This window comes from Anguilla rostrata, chromosome 16 (genome assembly GCF_018555375.3).
Source record: "Anguilla rostrata isolate EN2019 chromosome 16, ASM1855537v3, whole genome shotgun sequence".
NCBI classification, from domain to species: Eukaryota; Metazoa; Chordata; class Actinopteri; order Anguilliformes; family Anguillidae; genus Anguilla; species Anguilla rostrata.
The window spans coordinates 1,998,019-2,023,650 of NC_057948.1; the positions used below are offsets into that span (position 1 = coordinate 1,998,019).

General features: G+C 40.1%; 1 protein-coding gene across 2 annotated transcripts in view; it reads left to right on the plus strand.

The window, feature by feature from the left end:
• The window catches only part of LOC135242400 (protein NLRC3-like), a 1,894,071-nt gene that overhangs the window by 4,285 nt on the left and 1,864,154 nt on the right, over window positions 1-25,632 (plus strand). The window contains exons 3-9 of one of the 2 annotated variants that reach the window (XM_064313444.1): window positions 1,104-1,183; window positions 2,136-2,246; window positions 3,397-3,507; window positions 4,694-4,804; window positions 6,150-6,219; window positions 7,919-8,219; window positions 11,959-13,847. In XM_064313444.1, the coding sequence (XP_064169514.1) occupies window positions 1,125-1,183; window positions 2,136-2,246; window positions 3,397-3,507; window positions 4,694-4,804; window positions 6,150-6,219; window positions 7,919-8,219; window positions 11,959-13,793 (2,598 nt within the window). In that variant the 5' untranslated portion in view covers window positions 1,104-1,124 and the 3' untranslated portion in view covers window positions 13,794-13,847. Of the gene's footprint in view, window positions 1-1,103; window positions 1,184-2,135; window positions 2,247-3,396; window positions 3,508-4,693; window positions 4,805-6,149; window positions 6,220-7,918; window positions 8,220-11,958; window positions 13,848-25,632 lie in introns of those variants that run through there. The other variant, XM_064313443.1, reaches the window with a different exon arrangement.

Below are 25,632 nucleotides of genomic sequence, written 5' to 3' on the forward strand. Positions count from 1 at the left end.
GATTCAATAAAAGACTTTTAAAAGATAGTCATCAGCATTGTGTCCACCTTGAAACTTCGGAGTAATAACTATTAAATGGGGAGAGGAGGTACTTTTGCAACATTGAACAGGTCATTGAAATAAAGGGTTATTGTTGTATGTATTCATATAATAATTTTCTCTCATCCTTCTGGGACAAAGACATTCATGTTTATCCTCTGTGGAGGATGTAACATTTCTAGTTATATCTTCAAGCCTTCATGATAGCTTAATTGTCTCTGTGTCTATAATACATTATGGTCTTTAAATGTCATAAATTTGGATGTGAGATTACATGTTCTTGGACCTGGTGGTCTTTCCAATTATTTCCAGAGTTAAAATTAGTTTTTATTTTATTTTAATTTTAATAATATTAAGTAAAACTGCACTTAGAAAGCATTATTCCTAACTGATTGTTTTTATTTTTTTATATTTGCATTTTTATACATGTGTATTGCTATAATATATTATAACACAAAAAATATAGAAAAAATGTCATTTTTAACATATTTTCCCCTGGGTCTCAGGAGGACAAAGCTTAGGTGCTGATATCATTTTAAAATGCTCCCAAACTGCAGACCGCTCTCTGTTCCTGGCTGGTTCCATCTCTGCACAATGTCTCGGATTCTTAAAGCAGTCACTGTGACTCACTAGCTCACGACTGACACAAACTGCTTGCTCTACCCACGAAACCTGCGCCAAAGCTTTGCTTCCTTTGAGTCAGTTACCAAAGCGGTCACATGGTTGTGTGTACCGAATGAAGCTTGGACGTCATTGATCACGTGTTTATGGCAGAAACTAATCAAGCCTCGGCACACTGTTTCTAGTGCGCTGTGGTGTTTTTCTGGACACACGCTCCTGAGCTTCAGTATCAAGGGTAACATCACTCCTTTTGAGATGTCTGTATAGTGCATTTTCAGGGCCCATTTAAATTCTGCATTACTTCCAGTCAAAACTACGCTATATTGTGTGTTTGTGTGTCCAAGCGAGTGTTCAGTGTGTGCTCATGTTGTGTGTTTGCAGGCTAATTTGGGTTGGAAGCCACTTGTGGTCCAGTCTGGTCTAATGTGTTCCTGTCTCCTTAGATAGGGGGCGCTGTTTCTAAAATGAATCTCTCAGAGGAGCCAAAGACCAAAGGAGGAACCCTCAGCAGTGAGAGGAAGAGGTACAAATGCATGAATCAGATATTTAATGTGATATGAGTTAGAGCTGCAGTAAGAGGATGAGTTTAACTGGAAGCTCTGTCTCCATGTGCTGTGAGTTAGAGCTGCAGTAAGAGGATGAGTTAGCGCAGATTGTCCCATGCAGTACCAGAAAAACCGAAAGAAGGCAACAAAAACTAGGCATTACCATCGTATAGTTAAACGTGATCATTCAACTTGTGATAACGTTGTAACACTGAGCTACTGTATACTAGCATTACTCTAGATAGCAGTCTCACACTCCGGAAATTACACCCAAATATGAGCAGAGGCATTTTGGATTACAGAAACTCTTACATAGACAAAAGAGCCATAAAGATGCAAGTATTGGATATACCAAAAGTGAATCCAATGTAAGTATATTACATATGGACATTAAAACATGTTTCTGAATGATTGTTTTGGTGATCTGAGGTGCTGTTCTGACAGCTTAAATGGAATCCATTTTTTCATGCAAAAATAAGAAAGGCAAGGTAATTATGGAAAGTATAAAAAACATGTTTTATGATGTGGGTTAGTGTGCAATGAATGATTGGGGGATGGGGAGGCTCCTTTCATTTTACTGACATTTATTGCCATTAGTGCTGATAAGAGAACGAGTGGTGTTGTTGGCCAAAAAGGAGTCTGTTGCAGCCGTTAAGCTCGAATTTGTGACGTGTTTGTAGCCCCTTTTTTAAATAAATTGCTCATCTTTTCTTTATCCCTATTCTGTGGGCGCTGCTGCCCATACCACTAGGGGGCAGTGGGGGAACTTACACTGCAATGTCATTGTCACCTTTCAGGTGTAGGTGGGTGTATTATATCACATTCAGGTGTTGGTGGGGTTTATTATGTCACAGTCAGATGTGCAGTGACTTACAGCTGTAGTAAAAGCTGAATTTAACTGGAAGCTCTGTCCCCATGTTTTGTTCACAGGGTCCAGGTAGAAAGAGCAGGGTCACCTGTACCCAGCTGTGTGTCTCTGAAGAGTGATCGTTCAATGGGTCTTCCATTCAATTTCAGAGGAGAGTTCACAGGTGATCAAAGGTAATTAAACAGGCTTAAATTGACACTACTATCTAACCCCTTAACCCAAAGAATTTAGAAAAGGCAATTTCCACATGGTTTGCACTACTCTTAAACGTCCAGGATATATTCCCCGGAAGTGACAACTGATTGTCTTCTTAATACTTCTTTATCATTTTTAACCTAGTTATGACAATTAAATTGTGATAAACAAGATTAGATTATTGCAACCTGTTTGGCAGACATGGGCAGGTTGGGTGTGTATCCTGCACTCATTAACATTGATAATTGTAAGAGACATCATATATAAACCGTTTCTCATCGCTAGCTAGGTTAGAGCAGATTGTCCCATGCAGTACCAGAAAAACCGAAAGAAAGCAACAAAAACTAGGCATTACCATCGTATAGTTAAACGTGATCATTCAACTTGTGATAACGTTGTAACACTGAGCTACTGTACACTAGCATTACACTAGATAGCAGTCTCAAACTTCGGACATTACACCCAAATATGAGCAGAGGCATTTTGGATTACAGAAACTCTCGCCTAGACAAAAGAGCCATAAAGACACAAGTATTGGATATGCCAAAAGTGAATGCAATGTATGTACATTACATGTGGACATTAAAACTTTTTTCTAAATAATTTTTTTGGTGATCTGAGGTGTTGTTCTGAAAACTTAAATGGCATACCTGCTTCTTGCAAATATAATTGAGTCCAAGTAACTATGGAAAGTACACAAAATTAAGTTTTATGATGTGGGTTGGTGCGCAACAGGCGATTGGGGGGTGGGGAGGTTCCTTTTATTTTACTGACATTTATTGCCATTAGCGCTGCTAAGGGAGCGAGTGGCGTTGTTGGCCAAAAAGGAGTCTGTTGCAGCCGTTGAGCTCGAATTTGTGACGTGTTTGTACTTCGTAGCTCCTTTTTTAATAAATTGCTCTTCTTTACTTTATCCCCATTCTGTTGGCGCTGCTGCCAATGCCACTAGGGGGCAGTGGGGGAACTTACACTGCAATGTCATTGTCACTTTTTAGGTGTAGGTGGGTGTATTATATCACATTCAGGCGTTGGTGGGGTTTATTATGTCACAGTCAGACGTGCAGTGACTTACAGCTGTAGTAAAAGATGAATTTAACTGGATGCTCTGTCTCTGTGTTTTGTTCACAGGGTCCAGGTAGAAAGAGCAGGGTCACCTGTACCCAGCTGTGTGTCTCTGAAGAGTGATCGTTCAATGGGTCTTCCATTCAATTTCAGAGGAGAGTTCACAGGTGATCAAAGGTAATTAAACAGGCTTAAATTGACACTACTATCTAACCCCTTAACCCAAAGCATTTAGAAAAGGCAATTTCCACATGGTTTGCACTACTCTTAAACGTCCAGGATATACTCCCCGGAAGTGACAACTGATTGTCTTCTTAATACTTCTTTATCATTTTTAACCTAGTTATGACAATTAAATTGTGATAAACAAGATTAGATTATTGCAACCTGTTTGGCAGACATGGGCAGGTTGGGTGTGTATCCTGCACTCATTAACATTGATAATTGTAAGAGACATATATAATACATTATAATAATACACATATATAATATATAAACGGAAATATATAAACCGTTTCTCATCGCTAGCTAGGTTAGAGCAGATTGTCCCATACAGTACCAGAAAAACCGAAAGAAAGCAACAAAAACTAGGCATTACCATCGTATAGTTAAACGTGATCATTCAACTTGTGATAACGTTGTAACACTGAGCTACTGTATACTAGCATTACACTAGATAGCAGTCTCAGACTTCGGACATTACACCCAAATATGAGCAGAGGCATTTTGGATTACAGAAACTCTAGCCTAGACAAAAGAGCCATAAAGACACAAGTATTGGATATACCAAAAGTGAATGCAATGTATGTACATTACATGTGGACATTAAAACTTTTTTCTAAATAATTTTTTTGGTGATCTGAGGTGTTGTTCTGAAAACTTAAATGGCATACCTGCTTCGTGCAAATATAATTGAGTCCAAGTAACTATGGAAAGTACACAAAATTAAGTTTTATGATGTGGGTTAGTGCGCAACAGGCGATTGGGGGGTGGGGAGGTTCCTTTTATTTTACTGACATTTATTGCCATTAGTGCTGATAAGGGAACGAGTGGTGTTGTTGGCCAAAAAGGAGGCTGTTGCAGCCGTTGAGCTCGAATTTGTGACGTGTTTGTAGCCCCTTTTTTAATAAATTGCAAATCTTTACTTTATCCCCATTCTGTGGGCGCTTCTGCCCATACCATTAGGGGGCAGGAGGGAAATATACCTTTCAGTGTCACTGTCACCTTTCAGGTGTAGGTGGGTGTATTATGTCACATTCAGGTGAATGTGGGGTTTATTATGTCATCGCCAGATGTGCAGTGACATAGAGCTGTGGTAAGAAGATGAATTGAACTGGAAGCTCTGTCTCTGTTTCGTTCACAGGGTTCAGGTAGAAAAAGCAGGGTCACCTGCACCCAGCTGTCTGTCTATGAAGAGTGATCGTTCAATGGGTCTTCCATTCAATTTCAGAGGAGAGTTCACAGGTGATCAAAGGTAATTAAACAGGTTTAAATTGACACTACTATCTAACCCCTTAAGCTAAATCATTTAAAAAATGCAATTTCCACGTGGTTTGCACCATACATTTTGAAACAGTTCAACTTCGCACCTCTGACGTCTGCTTCTCTCGTAGCTTACTGGGGGCTTTACTTTGCCTTAGGACATAGCGCATTGGTTTCTATTGGGCTCCCAAAAATAGAAACTAGTAACCAAAAATGACCCTGCGTCGACAAGGGTTTGAATACAACACAAATCGCCCATTTTTCAAAAAAGCACGAAACTAAATGCGGTTAAAAGTTAACTAATGATGTCTTGTGTAGGTGGGTGTAACATGGCATGTTCAGAGGTAGGTGGGTGTATTATGTCACATTCTGCTCTAGGTAGGTGTATTAGGTCACATTCAGGTGTAGGTGGGTGTATTATGGTGTGTTCAGGGGTAGGTGTGGTATACCATGTTGGCTCACAGCTGTTTAGATGGTGTTTTTTCTTGTTAAATTTCTGCAATAAATGACCCTGGATCCATTCCCTTCAGTATCAGAGCTAAACTTCCCCTCCCTCCATTCCTCACTCTGTCCCTATATTCTAGCTGTTAACACAGGTCAGACAGGAGTGGCTTCGTATTTCATGTGAATTAATCAACAAGGAGCGAACTTAAACCACATTTCATGCAGCTAAGGACGACACACATTAAAATACTTACATGGATATGGAAATACATATTTTTGTTTTGGCGGTGAATGGATCTGCTTTAGGTACCCTATCTAACAGGGAGTACTATACATCTCCCCTACTAAACAGGAGGAATACCAGTAAACCCCCAGTATCTAGGAGCAGATCCAAACAGTAGATGATGATGGGGTGGTGGAGGGTGAGTGCAGTTCTGAGCAGCAGCAGTGAAGCAGGCAAAAGCAGCGCAGGCAAGCAGCAGCACTGAGAGGTCTGATTGGTGGTTCAAAAAGCCGCTCCATTGGTGATGTGTGCCTGTGATTGGATGGGTAAGAGAAGAGTGTTGTGTGTATGTAATTGGATGATTGTGGAAACACGCGAGTATGCGGTTAATGGAGCCAACCGATTGGTCAGCTGCGATTTTTGAGTTTCCTGACAGAACTTGCTTTGTGCATTCTGTGCGTACCACTCATTCATTTCTAACTCTGATGTGTGTACAAGAGAGAAACTATGCAAATGGTTCAGTACACATTGTGTAAAACAGATTCTTCTGGATAGAGCTGCTGTAAGAGGATAAGTTTAACTGGAAGCTCTGTCTCCATGTGCTGTGAGTTTGAGCTGCAGTAAGAGGATGAGTTTCACTGGAAGCTCTGTCTCCATGTTTTGTTCACAGGATCCAGCAGTCACTGAAGTCCAGCCCTTTCGAAGAGAAGAGTTCAGATAAATTATCTTCCACAAAAAAGGTATGAGATCATTTTAAATTGGTTATGTGTTTTCTTTGTGCAGTAAATCCATTTGAGTATATATAATGCCTATATAATTTAGTGCAAGGATAATGTTTACAAGTGCATTGCCCTTAATATTAATAACATATTGCACCTTTTTTATATTATTCATGACCATCTAAAGTGTAATATCATATGAACACAATAAACCAGCTTTTTACTTAAACATTTAAAAAATGCAATAAAAAATGCTCTATTTTAATGATCTTAGCACATGGTCTAAAGTGCATGGTACAAGTGCATTTAGGTTTTGTCCAATCCCACTTATACTCGTTTAACAGTGGATTATTTGAGCGCAGTGTAAGGCACAAGGTTCCAATGGGCTGATCCTACCGTCTTAATTTATAGGTGTGTCCTGGGCATAAACATGTGATAAACTAATCAGCATATCATCTCACATTCCTTATAAAGGCCATCTGCACTTGCACCTTGGTGGATTGATAATATAATGGTGGATTTTAAAAGTCTTAGAAAAAACGGATTTACCTCATAAAGACCTGTTTCTGTGCGAGTCCATTAAAATTTGGAGATCTAAAAAATGACCATCATGCTCAGTGAATCCCGCAGAACATATTTGAAAATTAATCATAAAAAGGTGATTTAAAATGTCGAAATAAATGCAGTATTCGCAGGGCAATGTTGTGGACTTTTTAAATCAAATGAACCATTCTGTCTGCATAACAGGCTGTAGATGAAGCAGCTCTTCTGCCAGCTGATTCCTCCTCGCCCGTGCTGCTGGGGTATCTCAGTTCATTAATGTGCATCAGCACATACAGTTCAGCATCACGCCTTCTAAAGTCCTATAATGTGTCCTCATTTATGTCTGAGACATCCATGACTTTGGCAACGTTATGCAACACACAACACGCCACAAAGAATATTCAGGCCTTCTGAGGGCTGTATTGTAAAGTTCCACCTGACTTATGCGAACATCTGAAGTGCATTTTCATCATTCCAAACGTCCTCTCTATTGGGCTACAGTGCATGTTTTTGGGAGTTTTCAATTGAATGACTATTCACGCACTCTATTATATTATCTTCAGCCTTGTCTTTAACGGATAGCCATTGTCCCCTAACAGCCACCCCTCCAGGAGTGGGATTCCCCCAGAAGATCAATATGCCAATATAAAGTAGTCATGTCATTATCCAGGATAATCTGCAAATACATGTGTAACCATACAAGTCACATCACAAAATGTCAATTTTACAGTTCACATGTATTATGACCTATTTATTTGTCATGTGTTCATTTATTATTGTGATGCAGCACACCCCTTCATGTGTTTATTTCACACACTGATACGGCACACCTCTTCCTGTGTTTATTTCACACACTGATACGGCACACCTCTTCATGTGTTTATTCCACACTGATACAGCACACCTCTTCATGTGTTTATTTCACACTGATACAGCACACCTCTTCATGTGTTTATTTCACACACTGATACAGCACACCTCTTCATGTGCTTATTCCACACTGATACAGCACACCTCTTCATGTGTTTATTTCACACTGATACAGCACACATCTTCCTGTTTATTTCACACGGATACAGCACACCTCTTCATGTGTTTATTTCACTCTGATACAGCACACCTCTTCATGTGTTTATTTCACTCTGATACAGCACACCTCTTCATGTGTTTGTTTCAGTCTCTCCTGCACACTCTGATGAAGTTAGAGAAGGATAACAAGTTGAAACAGTTTAAGAGCCACCTGAGACAGGATTTCCCAGAATGCTTTAAGAGTTTGCCTGAAGAGTCTGTGCTGGATAGGCTTATGACACGTATGAAGAACTTGTTCAAGAGTGAGCAAGAGGATCGTGAGGCCCTGTACATAGTTGAGAACATGCTGGAGACCTGTGGCAGTGAGAGGTCTCTGAAGATCACACTCCACATCCTGAGGAACATGAATCAGAAGGATCTTGCCGACTCACTGGAGAGAGATGAGCACAGTAAGAGTTTTCCCTCACTGCTACTGTGTGTCCATTAGAATTCTGAACTGAGTTTAGATAGCAAATCTAACAATGATTTATAGCATCTACACTTTCATAATAGTGTTTTACATTGACAATATTACATATATAAAATGCCACAAATAACATGTATACAAAGGCATTTACATTTATTAAAATATTGCCTCAAACAGTGAATACGGGGACAAGTAAATTAACAAGATTAAATGACCTTGAGGGGGGTTAAATCTTTTGCTCAAAAACCAGTAACTAGACCACTGTCCCATCAGACAGACTGCCCTGAGTTTGTATCCAGGAATCAAACTCAGCAGTCAGTATAAAAGAATTAGATTATGTGAGGGAGTGGGGGTTTTGGGAGACCAATCGCGACTGAACAGGGGGTTCTTTAAGCTATTCACCAGGGGTAGAATAACCAAAGTCTCAAGAGACAAAAGGACAGCGGAAAAATAACAGAAAGGAAAACAATACTCCTAAGGGAGAGTATCCCAAAGAAAAGCTCTAAACAACCCACGTACTGGGTAAGAAAAAACTAAAGCTTAAGGAGTATGAACTTTCTGAAAATAAAACAAAACTGCCTGAGCAGAAAACGGAGCAACTCAAAGAAAACAGACCTCGAACCGAGGCTGAAAAAGTAACACCCTAAAGAAAGAATTCTGAGTTTAGGTTGTGGCACTAACTTGTTGCCAACAACCTATTAGCTAAAGACTGTTGTGCTAATTTTATAGCCACAACAATCCAATATCACAACTCTCAAACCTTTACCTTTACCTTTACCTTTACCTCGCTTGACAGATTACCGGCTCTCGTGCAACATAAGTGAAACTGAAGCAAATCAAGGCTTAACAAAATGGAGAACTCAATGGCCGTAATAACTTAAGAAAAGGCGTATGAAAAAACCAATGGCCGTAATAACTGAAGAAAAGGCGCAGGAAGGAAAAGAAATGGTAGTATCAGCTAAAACCATGACAGATTATAAGGACTTCCGGGTGTCTCACGCTGTGAAGAGGCTCGTTCCAGAAGCAAAAGCATGACCCTGCAACAGGGTGTTCAAGTCCTACTTGTGCGCCTGCAGATGTGCAAACCGAGAATATGACGACCTCTTTATCCTATCCTATTTATTAATTATCAGTTAATTCGCCAAATTCATTGATAAGTCAGTCTACAGAAAACTGGTGGAATCAACCAACAAGTCAAAACAAGCTCTATATTAGGTTTTAAGATTAGCTAATTGAATTTACTACAAAGCAGTCAAATAGATTAATGCGTTGAAATCATACATTCTTTATTGAATGCAGGCTCACTACTTCTAAATTACAAAACAGAAGATATACAACAAAACATTAAACAATTGATTATGAAATACCAGAAAAGAGAGAGAGAGAGACGGATAAACCAGACCTTGCCAAAGTGTTACCCACTTCCATCAACATATTTTTGTGTTTTCTCTAAAACTGAGACTTTGAATAAACTGAATAAAATAGCTACATGACAACTGAGTGAAATATATCCGATTTGTGTGTGTGCAGTTCCAGAAAACCACCAAAGCTGCGCGTTCTCTGAGGAATTGATAAGAGGAGAGTGACGTGCATATTGCACTTAACTACTACTACTTTCTTTAACTACTTTTTCTGTTTTGCGTTTTGCCATGCACATTTTGGCGCTTTTCTCAGTGTTCCTGTAATATGCCTCGATACATTTTCCCTTAGCCTATATAATAAAACCGCTAAAATTTAGAAGTACAAATGTTAAAATTGATTCAGTTGTGTACTTTACTTCAAGAAAATAGTTTTGCAGTGTACGGTTTTGTAAGCGGTAGTATGCAGTAAAACAACGAGGCCTTACTAGAGTTAAATTATTCCAGGTTGTTGGCTAATGACACACCCAGCACTGGCTCATGTGACTCTAAAATATCTGACCTGCCCCCCAACGAGTGTTTCAAGCAACTTTCAACATAGCAAGGGATGTTGTGTCTCCCCAACGCAGACTGCCCCCAGGTCATGTGCAGGAGCTTGTCTTTACAAAATATAACTTGTGGAAGTTTGAATAAAGCATAATGGCTGAAGATGTATTACACCCTTGGAAGCTTTTTGGTTTTTTCTTTTCTTTACCTAAGCTTATGCAAATCAAACATACAGCTAAAGAGGAAAGAAAAAATATTAACAAACAAAAAAAATCAAAACATTTTAGGCTAGCATTATGTAGTTTTTTTTTCCATTAGGGGTTCATTGAATACAGTAGTTAATAATCAAGATGAGAAACAATTTTTTAATCATAAAAACATTTTTTCAGTTTAATTGACTTCATTGTCCCTTAGGTAGGGGTGGTGGGGTTCATGCTGTTTGTAAGAGTAAGAATGGGTACTATGTTTTGATTCATTAAATCATTTTTCCTATGTCTTAACCTACGTTTAATGTTACCTGGTCTGGCACCTGCGTTTTCAATACAGTGATTTAGGGTTTCATTTGATGCATTTGCCTCTACGGCAGAGGTTCTGCCAGCCAGAGAGAAATAGGCTACTTGCAGGGTTCCGACAGTAGGAGGCAGCAGATTGTAACTTTTTATCTATGTTTTTTCCTCAGAGACAGCTTCCATCATTCTGCATTGAGAAATTGTACTTGATGTCACACTACGTTGTATTTTGGGGTGACTGGCCATCTTTAGAGAAACGCTTAGCTCTGTGGCTTGAGATATCATTCGTAAGCTATTTGGGAAAAATAAAGTCCCAGCTAATAGTGGTCTGGTATCGGGTACCATACTTTAGGATAGTGGTCAGCGTAGTCGCCATTCAAGTATTTTTATGGATCCGATCCCTAACTCTCTTGTCATATTATAAGTCTGCAATATAAAACCTGTGTAAGACCCTGGTCAATCCCGTTTTGGCGATTTTTCAGAAAACATATTTTTACAGTTCATTTTTCATGTTCAATGTCAGAAATGCTTCAGCTATAATCAAATAGCAACATATAAATTGTTAACTTGCCAGCAGTTTTCTTTAATATGATTCCAAAAATTAGCTTCCCTCTTCCGTGTAGCTAGTCACTCTTGTTGGAGGGATACCTACACATCATCAGACACTGGCAGTAGGTTGGGAATCGAAAAAGTGCGTTCTCCTTTTCACCATGAAAAAACCCATTTGTGTTCATTCAATCAAAAACGATTATAGCGAGAGTGACAGTGACACTGATGCTTGTGCAGCAAGAAATTCAATTTCAAGGATGGAATTGGGATGGCAGGTATGCCATCCCGAAAGAATTGAGGAAATATTGGGTAGCATTGCTTTGGAATACATGTTATTAAATTTCGGTGAGGCAAGATAGCCTATATTGTTTGTAGTACCTTAACTTGGCGTCATTTTGAGATCAATACTTTTAATGGCAGGCCTGGATTTTGGCAGTCTGAATGAATGAGTTATTGACGGTGTATGTGTTGTATGTGTGAGTAACTTGGCATTTTTGTATGTTGAAAACATGTTTTTTATGAGATGTATGTAATACTGTGTGAGGGGTGTGTTACACACTGTGATACAGGAGTGTATGACTGTGTGAGGTGTGTAACATACTGATAGAAGTATGTAACACTATGATACTGTATGTGTTAAATACTGTGAACACTGAGTGTGTTAACATTTCTATTGATTGTTTCTTCTTAAAATCTGTTAATTGAAAGGGAAATTTTAATCTTATTTTAAACAGTTATTTATTATATTTCCTCTTTTCAGATGAATCCATAAAAAGGGCCCAGCAGGAACTGAAAACTCATCTGAAGAAGCAGTTTGAATGCATATTTGAAGGTTTAGCAAAGCAGGGCAACCAAACCCTTTTGAATGATATCTATACAGAGCTCTACATCACAGAGGGGGGAAATGGGGGGGTTAATAATGAACACGAGGTCAGACAGATTGAGACAGCATCCAAGAGAGAAACCACACAGGAGACTGCAATCCTCTGCAATGACATCTTTCAGCCTTTACCTGGACAAGAGAAACCCAGAACTGTGCTTACAAAGGGCATCGCTGGCATTGGGAAAACCGTCTCTGTGCAGAAGTTCATTCTGGACTGGGCAGAAGAAAAAGCCAATCAGGATGTTGATTTCATCTTCACTCTTCCTTTCCGAGATCTGAATTTGAAGAAGGAAAAAGCATTCAGTCTAATGCAGCTTCTGCAGCACTACTTTCCACAAGTGAAAGAGATCAAAAATGTTGAAGATGATGAAGTCAAAGTTTTATTTATCTTTGATGGTCTGGATGAGTGTCGACTTCCTCTAGATTTCCAAAGCAAAGAGATCTGCCGTGATGTAACAGAGTCATCATCAGTGGATGTGCTGCTGACCAACCTCATTAAGGGGAATCTGCTTCCCTCTGCTCTCCTCTGGATCACATCCCGACCAGCAGCGGTCAATCAGATCCCTCCTGAGTGTGTCCACCAGGTGACAGAGGTACGAGAGTTCAATGACCCACAGAAGGAGGAGTACTTCAGGAAGAGAATCAGAGATCAGAACCTGGCCAGCAGTATTATCTCACACATAAAGTCATCCAGGAGTCTCTACATAATGTGTCACATACCAGTCTTCTGCTGGATTTCTGCTACTGTTCTGGAGACAATGTTGGGTAAAGCAGAGAGGGGAGATCTGCCCAAAACGCTGACTGAAATGTACACACGCTTCCTGCTCATTCAGACTAATGTGAAGAATCAGAAATATCATGGCACTGACGAGACAGACCCAAAGAAGATGTCAAAATCAGATATAGAAATCATCCTGAAACTGGGGAAGCTGGCTTTTCGACAGCTGGAAAAAGGCAATCTGATATTCTATGAAGAGGACCTGAGAGAGAGTGGCATTGTTGTCAGTGAAGCTTCAGTGTACTCTGGGGTGTGCACAGAGATCTTTAAAGAGGAGTGTATGTTGTATCAGGAGAAGGTCTACTGCTTTGTGCATCTGAGCATTCAGGAGTATCTGGCTGCCTTGTTTGTGTTTCATTCATGTGTAAATGAGAACAGAAATGTACTCAAAGCAGAAGGATTAAAACCTCACAGTAACATAGTGCAGCTGTCTGAATTACACAGGAGTGCAGTGGATCAGGCCTTAGAGAGTAAGAATGGACACCTGGACCTTTTCCTCCGATTCCTTCTTGGCCTCTCTCTGGACTCCATTCAGACTCTTTTAGGAGGACTACTGACACAGACAGGAAGCAGATCTGTTTTGACTTGCTTTGAAAGACGAATGATAGAAAGCAGATCTGTGAGCATAGAGAAAATAGTCCAGTACATTAAGAAGTGGCTCATAGAGGAGTCATCAGCAGAGAGGATCATCAATCTGTTCCACTGTCTCAATGAACTGAATGACAATTCTCTAGTGGAGGAAATCCAGAATTCCCTGAGATCAGGAAAACTTTCTAATAAAAAGCTGGAACCAGACCAGTGTTCAGCTCTGGCCTTTGTATTAGTGATGTCAGAGGAGATCCTGGATGAGTTTGACTTGAAGACCTACAACACATCAGCAGCAGGCCATCAGAGACTGGTACCTGTAGTCAGGAACTGCAGGAAGGCCATGTGAGTATTATGTCATTAATAATGTAGATGATTGACCACATATTTTCCCACTTTCAATTTCTAGTAAGAATAAAGTGCTATAAAGGCAAACGAAAATGTGGTTTAAAAAAAACGATTTCTGAATCAAGATGTTTTAACTAGTGCCCTCATTTGATGTTTTATATCCAGAACATAAGAAGCATCAATTGCAAAACCTCATCACTTATCATATATTTAATTTAATTTGATATTACTATTTACTAATTTAATACAATTACTAATTATTTGCAAAGATAGCAATTGTGAAATAAATAAGGAGTTTATTGATATCAGAGTAATCTGATAGATCAACTTTTATCAGAACATACAATTCAAGCAGATTAAAATGAAGAGGTGCTATTGGGATGGCAGGTATGCCATCCCGCCAAGTTACGCCTTGGCGGGGGCATGCCCCATATATATATATTATTATTTTATATATATATATACCTATACAGCACCGAGAGTTTGGCACTTTTCAGGGTTCCCCACAGAAATAACCACAACAGCCACAGACACTCAGCCCTTAAAAACGTTAAATTCTGTACATTCTGACCCCATTTCAACAAACAGAATTCATAAAAAACTTCACATGTCCACACAATAAAGCCCCAAACTAAGGGGATTTTGCGTTTTCTCCTTCTTCTTCTTCTTCTTCTTCTTCTTCTTCTCTTTCGTCTTCTTCTTCTTCTTCTTCTTCTTCTTCTCATTCTTATTTTTCCTGCCGCCTATCCCACTAACAACATGTCTCCCCATTGGACATTTCACTGACACCAGCAAAATCTTCACCTACACGACCCAATCAAAAACGTGCATACACACGCAAAATAGCCATACCTTTTTACTCTGAAACATTTCCAGTTTAAACAGCTAGTCTGCCTGTGGCCTAGTGGGCAAAGTTACAGTCTTGAAAACACGGAGTCGTAGGTTCAAGCCCAGCTAGGAACGTCTTTCTTTAACCTGCTTCGACCCTCACTAATTATTGTCTACTACTTATCAATTATTGCTTTTGCACCATATCTACCCGCCGTTCACCGTTCAGTTATTAACCGGCTACAATATTGCTAAGCCATATGGATTCAACGGGAGCTCTTCTGTGCTTACTGGCCTGTGTTCTTCTTTAAAACCACCGGCATGTTTGCTAATGATATTTCACGCATTGCATAGCTATGGCATGGTGCTGCACTAACGAAGTCACAGACTGGTAAACCTCCGGTTGAAGGCTTGAATCCCGACTCGCCCTCAGGCAGATCATTTCCTCTTTTACACTAACGTTTTCTTACTGTTATATTTGCTTTACCAAAACTCACTCACGGCCACCCATATGCATTTCATGACGGCAAATGTATTCCTTTTATTAAAAAGTTACACCAGTTCACCGCTGTGCCATTTCTACTAACTATATTTCTTCACTTGGCTACCGTACAAAACCTTCATATCAGCAAACGCCACGTTTCTACATTCATGTTACCTCGCCCTGTTCTTCTCTATCTAGCCACATAGGCTACAAACAATTACTACGTATGTATGTTCTGCAACTCCGCAATCTAAACAGTTAGTCCACCTGTGGCCTAGTGGGCAAGGTTACAGTCTTGGGAACACGGGGTCGTAGGTTCAAGCCCAGCTAAGAACACGTTTCTTTAACCTGCTTCGACCCTCACTAATAATTGTTTACTACTTATCAATTATTGCTTTTGCACCATATCTACCCGCCGTTCACCGTTCAGTTATTAACCGGCTACAATATTGCTAAGCCATATGCATTATGACTTACCGTCTGTACGTTCAGTTATTAACCGGCTACAATATTGCTAAGCCATATGGATTCAACGGGAGCTCTTCTGTGCTTACTGGCCTGTGTTCTTCTTTAAAACCACCGGCAGGTTTGCTAATGATATTTCACGCATTGCATAGCTATGACATGGTGCTGCACTAACGAAGTCACAGACTGGTAAACCTCCAGTTGAAGGCTTGAATCCCGACTCGCCCTCAGGCAGATCATTTCCTCTTTTACACTAACGTTTTCTTACGATTATATTTGCTTTACCAAAACTCACTCACGGCCACCCATATGCATTTCATGACGGCAAATGTATTCCTTTTATTAAAAAGTTACACCAGTTCACCGCTGTGCCATTTCTACTAACTATATTTCTTCACTTGGCTACCGTACAAAACCTTCATATCAGCAAACGCCACGTTTCTACATTCTTGTTACCTCGCCCTGTTCTCTATCTAGCCACATAGGCTACAAACAATTACTACGTATGTACGTTCTGCAACTCCGCATTAAAACATTACATTTAAAATCATGATTCACTCATAAGTATAACTACTAGCACTGAACATGAGAAAAACACATTCGTGCAATAGATTGCACACGTTATTTAACCCTCCACTTAAACAACTAATATTAAATACAGACTGTTATACACCGTTTTATAAGGAAACTAAGCTCGCTCATGGTCACTTCATTTACTTCGCACTATAGTTTGTGATCATGTCAACCTTCAATTACATGCCGATTCTGCTAAAAAAAACATATTGTTTCAACTACGCAATTTCATCATTTCGCCTAATTTATCTCACACTTGTTATTTTCTCATATGCAAAGCCTGCTGGGACATATGCGTCTGCTCCTATTCTCCACTATCAACTTTTCCGGTTCTAGCTTAACAAAACAGCAAAGAGGATTCCTACCTGCAGATAAGCCTATCAAAATGCCTTATAAACCTTACAAACACTAAAAGTGCATCTTCACGAAATAACAGACAACGGAGCAGGACAGAAGGGTATACAAGTTGCGACCTAGGCAGCTCTAATTCTACGGGCTTGCTGATTCTTTTGTCAATCAAGGCTCGTTGGATGCCCGTCAAATCCGTGAGTAGCCTACATAGCTACACTGGCCATATTTCACCTTTTCTGATGCGTTTACAATTACGCCACCGAACTATTTGTCACAGCCACTGTTTTACATATATAGCAAACCGAAACTGCTAAACGTACACGCTCATCAGACTGTAGAAATTCACACAATGATAGCCATAATCCACAACCATTTCTTACAGGGTCACTTCGCATTTCTCACTCTCGTAATAAAACGCTTTGCAAAAAGAAATGATATCTCATAAAAAACACGTTTTCAACGTACAAAAATGCCAAGTTACTCAAAAGTATTGATATCAAAATGACGCCAAGTTACGGTACTACAAACAATATAGGCTATCTTGCCTCACCGAAATTTAATAACATGTATTCCAAAGCAATGCTACCCAATATTTCCTCAATTCTTTCAAGTCACTTGGCCCTGTGTTTTGTAATTTTACCATATTACAATGTCATGCAAACGTTGTGTCAGATCAAAGTGTCAAATATTTCGTATTGCCTCATGGAACACATTGAAATTCATGTAGAAAACTGCTGGTCAGTCACTACAGGAGGCATATTTCTCCAGAAAACATATGTTTATACTTGCTTCTGAACTGAATTTGACTAAATGTACAAGTGATTGTATATTTGCTACGTACAATGAATACATGTAAAATACATATTGTACATACATACATAGAGAACTTCTTTATCCCCATGGGGACATTTCCCTCGCAGCATGTTAAATTCACATTTACGAACAGACATTTATACCAAGAAACATACAATCATTCACGCAACAGAAAGGCTGACCACCAAAATACATACATACCAATACAAATTGGACAGATGTCTATTCAATCAATCATGACTGTGAGAAAGCCATCCACACATATGTTTGGCCTGTCCATGTACTGCACGCTTATATACACACAGGGCCAAGTGACTTGAAAGAATTGAGGAAATATTGGGTAGCATTGCTTTGGAATACATGTTATTAAATTTCGGTGAGGCAAGATAGCCTATATTGTTTGTAGTACCGTAACTTGGCGTCATTTTGATATCAATACTTTTGAGTAACTTGGCATTTTTGTACGTTGAAAACGTGTTTTTTATGAGATATTAAGTTACAGTATTAAGAAAATGTGCCGTATTTTGGTGACAGCACAGGCACAAACACACCTGGAATTGCTTGTGTCTTATTTTTCACTTTCACCAGGATTATTCGTTTTATGGTCTGTGGTTAATTGTTGTACGTCGCTCTGGATAAGAGCGTCTGCTAAATGCCTGTAATGTAATGTAATGTTAATCTGGTTGTGTCAACATGGGTTTGTTGGTGCAATCGGGGATGTGCCAATAGAAACATTCCGCACTGTGTTAGTTTGGTGTTGAATAATGCGTTTGCAGTTAAACCAACCCATACCAGGTTTTAACTCGTGCTATGTTGGCATTATAACTGTGCCACACGTGAGTCCATAAACACATAACAACAGATACAAGAAATATTTTGTTTATTTCAGTTTAACTATTTGAAAGTAAAGCTGTATTCAGTTATGCAGTCCAATGCTGGCTATTTGGGCAGTGGAGTTAATTGTGTAAGCTACTTGAATGAGACAGGTGGGAGACCGGCTTTACACCCCTCAGATAGTGTTTACAATGAGCCCAGAATGCACTGGAAACTTGCTTTTAATCATGTGTTTGGCTGGGCTGGGTCAATGATTGAGTGGACCTATGGAATGTTGAAAATGCATTTTAGAATGTTGGATGGACTGGGTGGTACATCACTGTACAGCCCTCAGAAAGTCAATGCATTCTTTGTGGTGTGCTGTGTTCTACACTACATAGCCATACACCATGGATGTGACATAGACCTCACAGAGGACACATTACAGGACTTGCATACAGAGAGAAGCAGAGTCATATGTGACAATCACTACAGAGATTACAGAGCACAGAGTGCACGAGAGAGCAGGGACTGGTTTCCTGTGGAGCCGTTTCATTAGTGAGTGTACATTCATCTTATCAAGTGCATGTCTGAAATGAATGACACTTAGCTGAAGTAAATCATTTTTTTGTTTATTTTAAATAGTGGTATGAAACAAAAAATTGACAGCAAAGAAACAAAAAAGCTATAGTAAATCCAGGCAAAATGCTTCATTCCTGTCCTCTGGTGCACAAGCGCAATGCCTGCCTAGCTGAAACAGTAGCGGCAGCAGCAGGATGGAGAGGCCGACTGGAGGCTGTCTCCGGGAATATTCTCCCTGTGGAACTGTTCTTGGGAACAGAACTATTTATTATACCTCTTAGCACTGGCATATGAACAGAAAATACACTGTTTTTGTTTAAATATTAACAAAATAATGAATCTAAACTATTCAGTTTCATCTTCATTGGTTTGTAGAGGTCCTCATAATGGTTGTAATTGTTCATAATGTTGGGCAGAGAAAATTCTCCCCTTAGAATAACCAGCATGATGAGGTATATCCATGTATGAAATAGGATTTATTTCTGCAGAAAGAGTCTGGAACCTACACACAACAAGATGGATAAGCCTGAACTGAAGAAAGCAGGGGCAGTCCCTGCTTTCATAAGCAAAAAGTGTTTTAACAATAACATACATAATTCTACATCTGATTGGCACAGACAACAAGATGGATAATTCCAGTCCCTGCTTTTATTAGCAAAAAGTGGTTAACAATAACATACATAATTCTGATTGGTACATGGTTAATACATATGCATATTGTAAGGTTTAACAAAGTAAATGTTTGGCTGTCTAGTCATATAGCATGAATACTGAATAAGCACACGGTGACCTCTTAGTCTTCAGTGTTACATAAACAAGCTTTATATCAGATATAATAGTTTGGTCGATCGGTTGCTTTCAGAGTCCTGGGCAGCATGGCGTCATAGCTGGTTCCTCCCTGGCAGGATGGCAGGGGGAGGATAAGTAGGAAAGCCAAGCTCTCCAGAGCTTACATAAGAGAGTTAAAGAAAACCAGACACACACATAGACACACACACACACATACATACAATATTTTTAACTTCTTGTTGTCCTTGGGAGGTTCGGTGCCTGGAGACGGAGGGGCCCTGCTGCAAGGCCTAGGAATTTAGTGTTGTACAGACTTCTGGTTATGCTAGAGAAAACTCTCCTCCCTTCAGTAGAGATGATCACAACACGCTTGCTCTTCAGCCATGGTGACATTAGAATTTGGCTGTGTTTCCTAAAGGGACAGAAATGGGGTGATCTGATTGGCAATAATGAAACCAAACCCAACCACACCCACAGAACCATTTATTCTTATTGAACCTCTTTTATAACTGTGCCGCAGTTGCGCTAGTGCCTGGAGTCAAGAAATAACTGAAATACCCAAATTCACCAGTGCCTTGCATTGCTGCTAGTGTTTGACAGTTGTGTCTTGATTGAGAAAATAGGGTCCAATTAAATATAAAATTGAATAACAGGCTCAACTACACGAACAAAAAAAAAAAAGACAATCCTGGAAATTAAGTAAAAGATAATCATGAAAGAAACGAATGAAAGGCAAAACAAAACCAAGGCTTGTCTCTCCCACATTAAAACTGATCAAAGCCAAAGACACAGCTGAGAAGAAAGCTGAGAGAAGACCAAAGGCTCATGTTTGCTTCAAAAGCAGGGCCGGCGTAAAAGCTCTATGTGGTTGTTTAGGGCCACAACCGCTAGGGAGGCCACATGACCACGAGGGGAGGCCACACGATCCAGTGTTTATCTAAGGTAACTAACACGTTATTCATCCCTTATCGCGGAACTATGGGTATACATTTTAAATGAAATGGCAACAGAACATTTCATAGCAATGTAATTTAGGATTTTACCAAGCGACCCCCCCCCCCCCCCCCACTGGACAGAATCCAACAGCACCCCCCCAACTCGACAGAATCCAACAGCACCCCCCCAACTCGACAGAATCCAACAGCAGCCCCCCCCCAACTCGACAGAATCCAACAGCACGACCTGTCCAGGGTGTATTCCTGCCTCTCGCCTTGTGATCCTGACCAGGATAAGCGGGTATAGATAATGGATGGATGGACTTCCACAAACGAGAACGAGAGTCATGCAGCGACTGATTCCAACTTCAGACTCTTGTTCACTGACTTCAGTTCCTAGTGAACGAGTGAGTCATGCAGTGACTGATTCTGACTTCAGCGGGATTGTTGATCTTACTTGCCATGGCTATATTTGGATTTGTGTTGACTAACTGCGTTGTGTCAGTTTCCTGCATCATACATTGTTCATCAAGCTAGCTGCATCAATGTCAAAACAATGTTGACCTCTCAAATTATCCACAAAGTGGTGATGAGTTCTTATAGCCTAATATATTATGTTTCAATAAGGGAAATGACTGCGGTTTCTTTGCTTGAATTGAGACTGAACCTAGTTTACATCTCTGCCTCAGTGTTGCCAGATGCCTGAATCAGTTACTCCTAAAAAAAGTCCTCAAAATCTTCAATCAACTCCCATTCAAATTCCTCACAAATGTTCCCCCATATCTCATTTAAAATCCCCCTATCTGTCATTGACTTCCATACATCTTTACTGTGAAACTTCCCCCATGAATGTTTAAATCCCCTACATACATTTAGGGGAAAGTCTGGCAACCCCACTCTGCGATGTGTGATCTTCTTTGGGAAATAATATACTGATGGCCTCTTTTGTTCACGGTTTTTTACATCATGCAAATAAGAGAGTTGGCTACCCAAAGCTTATAGCGTTTCTCAGATGTAAGTGGGCTGACCAGCTAGTTTAAGCCAATTTCTTTTAATTCTATAGGTCTATTTATTACTCAGGCAAGTTTGTTATTGCAATACAAAGGCTTTAGGGGTTGGAGGACATGTAGAGCTGCGGCGACTAGTCTGAAACTCCTTCCAGTTCCGGACCCAGACCCGGACCCGAATCAGAATGTCCAGTTCCAGTACAAAATATAACTTTTTTCAATCAGTGTTACCATATTGGGCGGCCCAATTGGGCTCCTTTTGATTACGGTGTGCGGGTAAAAATAGTGTTGGGCTGGTTGATGAAATTTGGGCTGCTTTTGTCAAAATTAGGCAGGTTTTAGAAAATATTGTGAAAAAACTTTCATTTTCATCGAATTGGGCAGGTTTTACATTGTGATTGGGCTGGAAACTGTCAATCTGATCTGGCAACACTGTTTTCAATTGGCCTCCATTGGATTACATCGAAGGTTTGAAGTGCGATTATTCACAAATGCTGCAGTAAAATTTCACAGAAATGGGGTAGAACGTACATAAGGATCCCTTCTGTCATAAACAAGTGTTTTAATTCTAAGGAGAAGTCAAATCCAAAAATTCAGTTTTTTAATATTAGCCTGTTGTGACAAACACGCCTGCCACAGGCCACCGAAGTGGCTTTCCTAGGGGCCCTCCAGCACAGAGACACAGGGAGAAGATGTTCAAATAGTCCACATTTATTGACGAGGGTTTGGCAAGATGTTACAGCCAAGTGAGCAGATCTTAAACACAGTCATGACCGAAGCTCCCTTGTGTGGGTGGGGATGGCAGATTTAACCTGTGCGCAGTGATTACCGCACAGGTGCAGCCACTCCTGTTCCTGGGTCCAATTAGCCTGGCCAATTATCTAATTCTTAACCAATTATCCAATTGGCCAGGTCTAATTAGCTTGACCCAGGGCAGGTGTGGCTGCTTAAACCAGACATCCCCACACCACACCTGTGTGGGCTCCTTGGAAGGTTAGAAGTGGGATTATTCAAACGAACCTATTTAAGGTGGACCAGCAATTTTGAATCGGGAGTCATCTTCAACATGGTAGGTTACCAATAGCATACCAGGCTACTTAGCTAGAGAGCTGTAGAACTCATAGAGAGCTTTTTTTCCCCAAACTCTTACTATTGTAACTGATTATAACTATAGCTGAAAAAATGCATGCTCCATCAAAGTAATTATCCTCTAAATCAAAAATGCATTTCTTATGATTATGTGACTGATTGATTTGCCCATGAATCTGAACAGGAGCACTTTAAGAATGCCCACCAAACAGGAAACTATTGCAGGGAGGACAACACACACCTGAAGCCCCAACTTTCATTCTAGAGCATTTTAATCACTGTGAGCTTGAACTTTCTATGCTTGGATTCCAACAGTATGTGGAGTGTGAAATATGTGAGAAGCGACTAAATGCTGTGGCCAGGGGCGTGCTGTAGCAGTTTCAACAGTTTCAAATGAAATGGGCCTTGAAGAGCAGAGGGGCCCCAAACACCCACGAGACTTTTTGAAAAATGTTTAGTAAGATCTAAATTTGAGGTTTACATATGAACAGCCATGCACTTGCCATTTGTGGCTACATCGCGGCACATCCGGGTACTTTCCTGAACTCTGACCTTTCCATGACAACCATAGATGCAGTTAAATTCTATTACTAGACTAGCTTGCAATGTTTTATATGGCTCTCTCAATATGGGGACTGCCCACACTGTAGCCTACCACGTAAACCTAATGTTTACTAGATAGCTTTTTGTTTTTTATTACATGGCCGGATGTGCATAGAAAAGCTGGTTCTGCCTGCATCAGCAGTCGGGACAGGACATACAGATGGTGGATTATTTTTTATTATTATGTATAAGTCAAGAAAAAGAGATCGTTTTGTTCAGTCAGTTTTAATCGGTTTGTTGCTTAATTCACAGATTATTACAATACAGGCATGATTGCAAAGGTGAAAGAGGCACAGTGGCACAGGCGAACCAATGGTTTGGTTACTTGACTGTACTAATGAACTGTCTGATGGTTCATCTGGTGCAGATTGCTATGAATATTATGGGGGTTGGAAAACACCCATCTCTTCAGACGATATATGAGGAGTCTGTTATCAGACAGGCACAGAAAATAGTATCAGACCCCACTCACATATTTTACCCTAAATTCCTACTTCTACCTTCTGGTAAAAGATTCAGGTCCCTTAGTGCAGGCTTACCTGCTATGAACACTCATTCATGGTGATGACAATTTAGCTTCTTAGTGCTAAAAGATGATGTGTGTTGTTGGCTGCATGGGTGTTGCAATATGTCTTCACTGCTATAACACTTTTTTCAGAGTTAATTAATTATTCATTTATTTATTATTTTTCAATTGGTCCACCAACTTCCCCACTTGACGGAGGACAGCTTTATACAATTACAATTACATGTCATAGTGGTGAAGTCACTTAGATTTTTAAGTGAGACAGTTATTTTTGTTCCATTGATATGTGTTCAGTGAGAAGGTTTTGCCATTGTGTGATACTTAATGAATTCCTAGATTTTCAATTTAGGAGAATAGTTTTTTGGTGATCGTTAAGATGATCAATATTGGTTTTATGTATTGAGGTGGTGTGTTGATTGTGGACAGATTTGTGTTATGCTAATGCTAACTTTTGCATCTTGCAGTATAGCTTCTGTCATCGTTTGTGAAGTCTTCTGCAGACAGGAGGTACTGACACATCCATACCTGTATTATGGAGAGTGCTTCTGATTTGTAGAACAGCTGTTTGTGGGCTTTTCTTCATTATGATGAGAATTCTTCAGTCATCAACTGAGGAGGTCTTTTTTGGCCCACCAAGCAACTGACATTTGCAATTATCAAGTTCACCAGTGCTCTCTTTCTTCTTAATGATGTTCCAAACAGTTGATTTTGGTGAGCCTAAGGGTGGCCTATGTCTCCAACAGTTTTTTTCTTATTTCTCAGCCTCATAACAGCTTCCTTGACTTTCATAGCCACAACTCTAGTCCTCATGTTGACAAACGTCAAACATACGATACAGAAGAATGATTCTAAGTGTTACGTCCCCAGCCTCTGCTTGCTTGGGTAGTGCAGGTGGAGGTAATACCTAATTGCTTGATTGCCTCTGTTGGTAATTCAAGATGTTACCAAAAACAAGTAAAATGACCGTTATCCCATGAAGAAGCAGATCAGAAGTTCGTAGTAAAAACAGGAAGATTTATTACGCAGCCGGCTACGGGAACAACTCCGTGAGAAAGTTCAAAATAGTACTGGCGGGTGATTAGATTTATACAGTTCTCAGTAGATTGATATTTGTATATAGTAGAATTCTATTGTTGAAAGGGAGCACTGCCTCTGATTGGTGATAAGGGGCCGTGCTTCCTTCTGATTGGACCATTCAAATCCATAATGGTCATGGGGGGCCCAGTGGAAATTCCCAGGAGGGGAAACCTCGAAACCGACAGGAATGGAGGCCCATATATGGTCATGGGGGTGGCCCTTCCTCCGGGACTTAGAATACACAAACTGGGACTTAGAATACACAAAACTGTCTGTTTCCCAACACCTCCACCTGCCTGTGGCCCAATATAAGCCCTGCAGTATGAGGCTGGGGAGATTCTTCTTTGGGGTTTCTTTCGTGTGGTTTGTGTTTGGTAGGTTTTTGTGAAGACTCTTTTATTTTGTGAACTTTGTGAGTTTTAGTTTGTGTTTTAAATTAATAAATGTCTGAGTTTGTGTTTTTAGATCAGTACTTTGGACTCTGTTGTTGCGGCCCTGCGAGCCGGCCGTAACACTAAGTCACTAATATCCTGTCATGTACCATTTGGGTCTTCTGTATGGGAGGTGGACATCACTCAATGAGTGAGGAGACATGTGATGTCATATTGAAGGTCCTAAAGGGGGAATTTAATGTCCTTGTTGCAGAACAAACAGGAGCTTTAGTTGGGCTGTGGGGAACTGTCCATTCCCTTGGTTATGATGAGCAGACATTGTGTGCAGGAAAACAAATGGCACCTTGGTGGTGCAAACCGTAAGAGGAACAGGGCTGCTGTGTGTGGGTGGGTCTGCGTGTGTGTACGTGTGTCTCACAGTGGTATTAAAAAACCAAACTATAGAGGCTGTGTGAAATGCTTCCAGAGAAAAAAGCGTAAGCGTCTATTGAGCCAATCTGCAGCAAGATCGTA